This window comes from Melampsora larici-populina, assembly GCF_000204055.1.
Source record: "Melampsora larici-populina 98AG31 unplaced genomic scaffold MELLAscaffold_303, whole genome shotgun sequence".
Taxonomy (NCBI): domain Eukaryota; kingdom Fungi; phylum Basidiomycota; class Pucciniomycetes; order Pucciniales; family Melampsoraceae; genus Melampsora; species Melampsora laricis-populina.
In genome coordinates this window covers 1-9,611 of record NW_006769048.1, presented here as the reverse complement: position 1 = coordinate 9,611, position 9,611 = coordinate 1, and the positions used below count along the sequence as shown (strand labels likewise).

At 42.8% G+C, this 9,611-nt stretch overlaps 2 protein-coding genes across 2 annotated transcripts; both read right to left on the bottom strand.

Annotated features, from left to right (window-relative positions):
* Positions 1–248: 248 nt before the first annotated feature.
* Positions 249–1,931, bottom strand: MELLADRAFT_70253 (uncharacterized protein; the record flags this gene model as incomplete). The annotated part of the gene is made up of 4 exons (XM_007419626.1): positions 249–965; positions 1,037–1,404; positions 1,471–1,663; positions 1,866–1,931. 4 exons carry the CDS (start codon positions 1,929–1,931, stop codon positions 249–251), a joined length of 1,344 nt encoding a protein of 447 aa, XP_007419688.1.
* A 6,398-nt stretch (positions 1,932–8,329) lies between these two features.
* Positions 8,330–9,130, bottom strand: MELLADRAFT_89414 (uncharacterized protein; the record flags this gene model as incomplete). Its single annotated transcript, XM_007419625.1, has 1 exon — positions 8,330–9,130. One exon carries the CDS (start codon positions 9,128–9,130, stop codon positions 8,330–8,332), a length of 801 nt encoding a protein of 266 aa, XP_007419687.1.
* Positions 9,131–9,611: the final 481 nt, after the last annotated feature.

Below are 9,611 nucleotides of genomic sequence, written 5' to 3'. Positions count from 1 at the left end.
GGGGTTTGACGGTCCCTTTCCTGGAGGCGAAGCCACATCGGGGCGCGCTCTTTTGATAGGCGGCGAGGGTCGCGCGGAGGGAATCGCTCTTGATCGTTTTGTTGAGCTTCTTCTTGGGGATCGATGAGTAAGTGTACTATCGGGAACAGCGGATTCATGCCCGTATCTCTAAGATCATTGAAAAGTGCCAAATGGTGAATTGAAGGGTTGTGAATCAGTTAATGGAGCCTGCTTAAGCGAAAAACCTATCACATGATGGCTAAACAAAAGCTTCTCACCTCGGACAAATTTGGTTTGATATCTGGCGCATCGTTCCGTCTGGAATGGTGCGCATTTGATACAGGGGCAGAGATGAGTTCAGGTGCCGGACAGCCATCTGTATCCAAGCACATAATTTCATCGGTGTCTCCGATGGTGTGCCATCTGCCGCGTAGACCCGATTGTAGCGTTGATGGGTCCAGTGGGTCTGTGCAAGGTAAGAGAACATGAGAATTTGCTTGGGCCTGGTTAGCTTTATGTTCATGAGTCATCATGAACGTATGTCGAGGGGACGGTGAGCCATCGAGATTGAGTTGCGACTTGGACGGTAGAGTACTTGAATGAGAGTCTTTGTCAAGCGGCTGGGCTGTGATGATTGAATTGGTGTTAGAGTTGAGTAAACATGGAGTCGGCCCAAGTGTAGGAGAGGCTGTGAAGTGCATGAAAGTATGAGGTGCGTCACCAAGACTGGCACTAGCCCGAGGATAAGATCTAAAATCCCTATTGGCAGTAGAGTGGATCAAATGATCATGATAGTTCTGCCCCAAGAGAAGTCCTGATGCAGACAAGCTCGATGAACCTGCTTGTGGGCCGCACGTTGAAGCCGAGAAAGGTGGAAGCAGTACGTTGCACACTCCAGCTTTATGAACAGGCGGTTGTTCGAGCTTCGAGCCACATTGACTCGTTCGACCTCTTTCCGGTTCGGTCTAAAAGAGGAGATTCAGAACATAAGGAAATTGGAGATGACTCAAGAAGTAAGGATCATTTATGAACGTACTGAATGATCCGCATGATGATGCAGTGCGAGCTGAGGGAGATTGGAATCAGGGTTATGAAGTTGGGGTTGTGAAACAGAGGAATGTCTAGCTTGAGAATGCGAGTTCAACGGGGGATGTGAGGTCGATTGTTGTTGGTCTTCAAGTCCTGAAGAGACAACCGTTGCTTGATTGGCCTGAGATTCATTTTCGAGCGATCTCATGATCGAATTACATCCTTGCAAGATACTATCAAGTCGAGGGGTATTCTTTTCATAGAGCAAGCCTTTGGCAACCAATTGAACTAGACGGGAAGCGGAATGAGCACAATGGGGTCGACGAGTAGATCTGCCCAACTCCCTTTGAAGATGAGCAAGTGCGCCAGGACAATCTAGCAGACAAGATAGAACATGAGTAAGATTCTAGATAATCACTTTCAGAGTGTATAGATACATACCTTGCTCTGAGATATAATCCAAGATTAGTTCTTGAACCTTTGAAGGTTCGATAGTCAAGTCAGGTAGTTCAGTAAGAGAGACAGCTGGAATGAGGATACGATCGGCCAATGTGACCAAAGAAGGGGTTTCATTTGGCATCCTGGAATTTGAGAGACGATATGAATAAGTTGATATTGTGTTCAAATGCTGATTCTGTTCATGTTGATGTTGAAGTTGAAGTTGAAGTAAAGTGGTAATGAGTCGAGATGAGGTGTGGAATCAAATTGCTGTTGATCAAACATCAAATAGGTCTATGACTCGGCCCCGACCCTGAATCACCAGCGCCCCCAAGCATTTCCCTGAAACGGGGCCATCGTGTAAAATGTGACATTTCAATTTTCGATTCAGAACATACCAGTGCAAATTTGGCCTGGTACCATCTTTTGTGTGCTCTCTCTCTTTGCCCACACCTTGTATTCATTTTGTCCCGTCTTCAACCATGAAACAACAAAAAATCTTTCCTATTTCTATAATTGGACCCTTATTTGGACACCAGATTTATGGAGTGGTATGCAAAGCTACTTGAGAATAGTGCTTTGGTATTTTTTGACATAGGCACTGGCATTTGATGTCCGTAAGCAGAAGATCCAGCTCATTGAGATTCACAACTCAATGAAATGTTAAAAAACGAAATCCAGATAAAGTTGAAGCCCTGAGGGGACCTTTGATTACGGGTAAAGACATGTTTGAAGATGAGCCAAAGGAGGTTAGTGTGTGATTTTCTCAATCTGAACAGTTGGTACTTCTAATTTAAGCCATTTTATAGTCCTGAGAGTAAGCTGCAGGCTACCCTAGATTTCAGAAGCAGAGATTGTAGAAAGATTTTATCCCTGAAAGGTTCAGAATTGGCAAAATTCAATAGCTTGTTCTTTTCAAAATAAGGCTTAGAAGAACATGTAGGGCTTGTCTTTGCTGGTGGGCCAATCTCTCAACTTTTTGCTGAATCTTCTCAGAGCCTTTGTCTTTGGATCCTCAACTATCTTCTATGTAGTCTAAGAAAGAAAGATCTCAAGTACTGCAGCTTCCCAAGTCTTTCTCATTAATCACTGACAAGCTAACTTGCTCATTTTCACCTTTCAAGTCTTGGAATTCAAAATGATAACTTAACATCAAAAAAACAAGCTGGTAATAAAGAGAATTCTGATGTTTTGAATACATATACTATGTTATGACTTGAATGGGGGGACAGGGGAAAGGTACCAATTGCTGAGAAGATAAGAATGAAATGTAAGGGAGAAGCATGAATAGGCTTCTCCCAATGACTTGACAGTAGTTTCAGTATAAGCATAAGTCATGCACAAGGTTCATTACACATACTTGAGCACATACAAAATTCAAAGTGTAAAGGTACATTGAGAATGACTTTTTTGAAAAGTGCATCATGATGCAAAACCTGGTTTTCTTTGTGTCCAAGTTTTGTTCCTCTGCTAATTTTGAGAATATTGAGAATAAAAAACCTGAAATAATGTTCTTGGTTGGTTTTGACCACTGCGGACCACATGGTGACAAACAAGTTGAATCCTAGTTTGAATGTCAGCTGTCAAAGCCTCAAGGGACTTAGTTAAGTCAGGAGTGTTGATGTCCATCTCTGGAAATTGTAAACCTTTGGTTAGCAGGTGGATTGTCTTTGGCCAACTTCCTTGCTGTCTGGAAATATCATGATCCATGAATTTGGTATACAAGACACAAAAAGTTAAGCATAGTTGAACTTGAGGTCAATCATACAGTCACAATGTAATGAATGTCACAATTTGAGCTGTGGAGGTAAGTTTCTGGAAAGAGAGAAACTTGGAAAAATAAAATGTGAGTATAGTGATACATGAGCTCCATGATCCTGACAGAGGTGTCCAAGAATGAAGGGAGTGGCTTTCACATTTGAAGATTCACTTACCTGAAATTGATCATCTCATTATGAAAGGGTGGTACTCTAGAATATCATCAGGAAGTCCATATCTCGGAGGCTCACATTTCTCTTTGTTGGGTCAAGTATTTATAACCACATTCTTAATTTATTGTATTTTCAACTATTGTCATCTACTGTCTAAGAGCATCCGCACTCGTGCGGTAAATCGCGTGCGGTAAGGTAAAATTTACCGCAACTGCGGGGCCTTTCCCACACTGGTGAGAAATTAGGCCCGCGGTAGTTAACTTTTGATCGATTTGCGTTAGCGAATCGGTAAATTTACCGATTGGCTAACGCATGTGGTAGCCAAATTACCAGCCCCCTCTTCACTTCTCAAGCACACCAACTTGCCAACTTGCCAACTTGACTCAACTCCGACTCAACTCCTCTTGATTCCTCTCGACTCAAAACACCCGACTTAAGAATCAATGGAGACCCGACTGTCTTCTAATTCATCAAACTAATGGGTATGTCTGGTTTCTTACTGTATGATTCTCTTTATCCAACATTGATTAAGATTGTTCTACTTTACATGTGATTATATATATGTTCATTGAGATTTTGGATTTATCAATATCGAATTGGGTTTAAAAGGGTTTTAGATCAAAGTGGATCAATTTCTGATCGTTTGTTTTGATTTTAGAAGGTTTTGAACATGTCTTGTCGTTTGGATTGACTTCAAAAGGATTTGAAAAATAGATATCACATTCAACTGTAGAGGGGAACTATGCAAAAGGGTCTTCATTATCTGCATTTCTTTTCAAATTCTCAATGGTCTTCAACATGACAACTTTTAATTGATGGTGCAATGAATTTTTGTTTGCTTGTCTACAAACCTCTCTGTGCCAACCATCCAGTGGTGATGAGATCTCAAGTTACTCTCAAATGAACTTCCCTGTCCCAAAGCTCTTCTTCCCTGGCAGGGATCGCTTGAAATGCACTGATTGACTGAAAAGTCGATTGATTTTTTTGTTTGGTATATTTTGAGTCTGTAAACTCTGCATCAGTGTGGAAACTCAAATTACCTCTCAAGTTAGTTAACTACCGTGCAGGTAATTTTGGCACGAGTGTGAAATTTGGTCACGTTAAGTAATTTTTTACTTAATGTAGAGGTTGTTACCGCACATGACCAAGTTAACAACCGCAAACGAGTGCGGATGCTCTAAGTTATTCTAAACATAATCTACCTAATCAGAAGACTTCTTAAGTCATAAGACTCATATGCATCTGAGTCTTACCACGTGTTTGGGGGGGGGGGCCGGGGGCCGGTGGTGTTCCGATGGGGTAGGCTCTCTGCTCCCACTTCTCGGGACGTATCGTCCGGAGCCTGCGGAGAGCCTACTCGGTATGTCCCGAGGCCATCGTCCCCACAGTTTCCCCTCACCCTTGACAGCTCTCATCACTATGCTTTTGATCGCTCTTAACGTTTCGCGATCTCCTCACCACACTTATTCAAATGTGTTATCGTTTCATTTACACCTCTTCGATTCATGGAAGAAGTCATATAATCGCTACTATTCATCATATCTTCAACCAATTCCAAATCATCTTAGCATCCGCCACATCACCTGCTGTGTACTTGCAAAGGTATAATTCGTAAGCTTTAGATTCCCACCTTCCAGCTTTAACTATATCTTCTAATGGCACTTCATCATTCCATTTCAGCGTCGCTCCTCCAATCCGGAACGAGTGACCCGACAATTGGTGATCTCTACCCGACCAATTCCAGATCCTCTTATACATATTAAGTGCCATCGTCTTTGTCAAAGTTAAACTCTTTCCGTTCTTATCTGTATAACTCAATAGTTTCCCGGCCATGTCAGCATTAGGATTTTCTTTTAGAACTCTTTCCAACGCCGATACTGGACAAAGTCTTGATGGGATCCTCCTCACATGTAGGTACTGAACTTCTCCTGGTCTTGCTGTCTTGGCGTTGTATAAAGCTAACTTAAAGTACGAGTGGTCGGGCGCATAGATCAAATCGCGTCTCAATACCATAGCCTTGCCTTTTTCATCCGAGACCAACTCGCCCAACCTAGCCATCCCCCAGAAGGCCATCAAAGCAATTGCTAAAGCTAGGTGCTCCTTTTTACCACCTCCTTCCAATTCCACAACTAATTCCGCCAGGTGCCTGAGTTGAACCGGTTTCCTGACATGTTTAAGTTGTTCTTTACTTTTCGCATCTGCTTCGCTCGCCGCCTTCAACAGGAGCTTCGACACCCTATCATTTTCCAGTGGGAATGGATAGTTATGAAACAAGTGCCAAGCCCGAATACCCAAAATATACTTCGGGGGAGTACCAGCCGTAACCTTATGCTCCTCACTCATCACCAACATCATCTCTTCATCTTCAAAATCCACCTTACATTCCTTACCACCTCACACTATAAAGGACCACAGCAACTCTTGACTCAGAGGTAACAACTCTCCTCGTTGTAGGTTCTCAGATCGACCGAATGCTTCTAATTTGGACATCGCCGCGTTGTAGTTCTGTAATGTCGCCTGCGACCAGCTTCCTTTCAGCAACCTCGACTTCACTGGATTAGTCAACCAGTCAACGTTTCTTTAGATACATTTGTGTAAGTATCAAAACGTTAGCAATGCAACTCAATGCCTCGCTCATTCTGTGATGTCGAAACCTCTCACTTACCCATTCAAATCTTTCAAAAATACAGTTACTTTCCTCTCATTTGTCATCATCGTGGTTAATCTCGTACCAACAAGCCAATCAGGTCCCGAGGTAAATCTATTCGGACGTGAAGCTTATAATCTCTTTCTGTTTGTATGCCACGAGATAGTTTGTCAGCGTCGTTTTCCCCTGATGTAACCCTTCTCGCAACGACCTCACAGCCTAACCGAGTCAATACCTTCTGTATCACCTTCCACTCTTCGTTGACAAGTCGATTCCTGGATTTAAATTTGGTAATCACCGCCTCCGTTGTTGTGTTATCGGTATAGACAATGAATTTCTTATTTCTAGTTGGTGTGATTTGTTCTAACATAAGTAGCCCGATTCGGACCGCAACAGTTTCCAACCAAGCAATATCACACTTTTGACTGCCTTGTGAAAGGTGCTCGGTTCTCCAATTATCGACAAGTTTAAAACTCGTCCATTGGTCCCCGATTAGCACCCCAACTCCATATCCCGTACTCGCATCTCCAACCCACCCGATCTCAGTTTGCTCCAGATCCTCAGTAAACTTCAGCCTGTCGAAACTTTCGAGGTTCTTCTGCCATTCTTCTAATTCACTTCGCGCACCTTCGGGTATCTCTCTAAGAGCACTGTGGTTGTACCAAGATTTATCCCACCAGTACATGTTCCACAGATAACACTTCATCATCGGCAGTAAGTATATTAGGTGACTAAGTTGACCGACAATCTTTTCAACCTCCTTCTTTGAGCACTTCTTTCCGGGAATCAGTAAGCTTTTAATTTGTTCTATTCTTTCAAGTTGTTTTTCATCCGGTAACCTAACTGATTTCTCTTCACCATTCCAAATGAAGCCTAAGTACTTCTGTTCTGTATGCCAGTCACAGAACTTCTCTTCGTTTGATTGTACACCCAGGCTCTCACTCAATTTAAGGACATCCTTCATATCTAGTAAGTCGTCTTCTACTTTTGTGAACATATTATCATCAACCCAGCGGAAAATTTGTTCAACTTGGAATTCTAATAGTATGATATCTCTCCACGCATCTGCTAGCCAACCAAAGGTCCCACATCCGGCTACACCTCCGAATGGGATCCTAGTGTCCACCCAAATTCGGTTTTCAAAATCTTTAATGGTGAGATATTTCCATTGGCGTGTATGTGTTGCTCCTTGTCGATACGCCTTCAACCAGTCTACCATAGCTAACAAAATTTTCCGTTTAAGGTTGGCTTTGAAATAAGATGCCACTTTGTTAAAGTCATCCCATGTGGTCATAAAATCGTCTTTGTCCACGTATGAGTTCACCGAGGGGATCCCTTCACCTTCAGAGTGATACGTCGTTCTCTTGATCCATTTCAACGCCTCGTCAGATCGTAAGTCCTCACCATCAGTGTCCGAATCTCCTTCTTCTTCTATCTCTGACACTTCTTTCCTTTTCTTTGACATTGATGGTTTTGTTCTTGGGTAAGACAGATCATTAATCATTCTCAGTGACCCATCATTGTTAGTCACGCTCCCCATCGGATTAGATCGAAAGAAACCTAGTTGTTCAAAAGTCTCCTCATGGGTGAACGGGCCATAGATACGTCCTAACCTCCTCTCTTTCATTAGGTTCTTCATTATCTTATCTTTGACCGCTAAAGCTGACTTGTGGTTGTCGGGCGTGAACCACTTGGAATCCTTCCAGGAGTGTTCGGGGATTCCCTGGTCGAAACCTTCTGTGAGCCCTTTCCACACCTTCTCCCACTTACTCATTAGGTCATATTTAGTCAGAAGTCGTTGCCATTCCATCAGATTCATCTCGTTTTTAGCCACACTTGGCCAGTCCTTCAGGTAACTTGTGTTGTCGATAACTTCATCATCTAGAGTCGAGTCAATTACCCGGTCAGGGGGCCGATCATTTTTTAACCTTTCAGCTTTCATTTCTCGAGTCACCACACATAGTTCTTCTCTAATAACATTCAAATTAACGGCAACCCCATGTTAATAAGGAGACAAACAAAAGGAAACAACACAACGTAATTAGTTTTCTATTATCTTTCAAACTACAAACTCTTCGAGTCACTCAATCAAATCACAAATGGAAACAGAAAGGGAAGGCATCATAACATCTGAAACATGATTTCAAGTAAGTTCAACAAATTTCTCTTGTCTTTTATCTCTCGTTTTTTTTTTTTTTTTTTGGATCGTAAGACAAGAAGAAGAGTGAAAGGGATAGTATTCTCTAATGAATTGACATGTCACTTTTTTTTTTTTTTTTTTAACTTACGTTGAGTTAGACTGTCCACTCGCAACACTTTTCTCTTTCCCTTTGTTTCCAGCTACTCCCAAGGCTTTATCAAAACTTCCAGGGCCTATCGCCGGCCGAACTCCTCCTCCTCGGGCACCTCCTCTACTCCCCCTTGACGGATTTCCTCGACTTCCGCCTCTCCAACCAGTTCCCCTACCGTTTGAGTAAGTCATTCCGAACTCTTCATTATACCCACTACCTGCAGGATGATTCCATTGTGAAGCGTGATGGCTAAGGGTCCTATCATACATTGGGTTGTAGTTCCTCCCTTTGTAACTGTTTCCGGCCACTTTTCCTGAGCTGGGATTTTTAACTGCTGCTGCGATCGGTTGATGTATTGGTAAGTTGGTCACTGAAGAGAGATTCCTTCCTGTCAACATTTCAGCTTGCGTGTCTATGAGGGCGCTGTTTGAATCCCAGGACGCGTTTGCAGGGTAAGTCTCCCCATTGATCGGGCTGACATGTTGCATCACATTCCCAAAAGCATAGGGGTTATCGACATATTGATAGTCTCCGAAGTGTTTTGCGTCCTCTTTAGCTATTTCGGCCAACTCTGCATTGAACATCCCTACATCTGCCATTGAACCATCAAGTAGGCGATTTTCCCAGACGTTACGGCGATGTGCGATGTCGTACCTCATAGCTGGCGTCCACTTGCCGTAACACTTGATTTGGATGTTCAACACGTTTTGTTTGTGGGCGATAAGTCTAGGAGCTATTGGAGATGACTTCTGCGCTTCTAGGACGTCATATTTTTCAGCTTGATATCGTACCATCAAATCAAATCTGGTCGACCACTCCATGGGCGTTAGGCGATACTCATTCACATAGGGTAGGCCTACATAGGACACAATATTCGTGGAGCAGCTAGTTTTTGTTGATCTGGTCTTCATAAACAGGGCATCTTGTAGAATCCAAGTTGGGTCGAAAATCGATACCGGCATATGCACGTTTTTATTTACCATTATATCATGGAAATACTGGGAGAGGCCTGTCATGTTGTTCGCTGGTAAGCTTCCCAGAGTCATTTTGGTGTTTGTTTCAATTTTCGATTTTGACTTTTCTTTTGATGTCTCAGCTTGAATAGGTGCTTCAGTTGCTTTCTCTGAGTATGTGAAGTCCATCATTCCCCAGTCTCGAGGTTCCGTATCTTCTTTTTGGCACCAAAATTGATACTCTTCTCTGAAGACTCGGTGTTGCGAAATTAAGTCTCTTTCGAATGATTCTCTGATGTTATGTAACCACTTCGCGTGACCG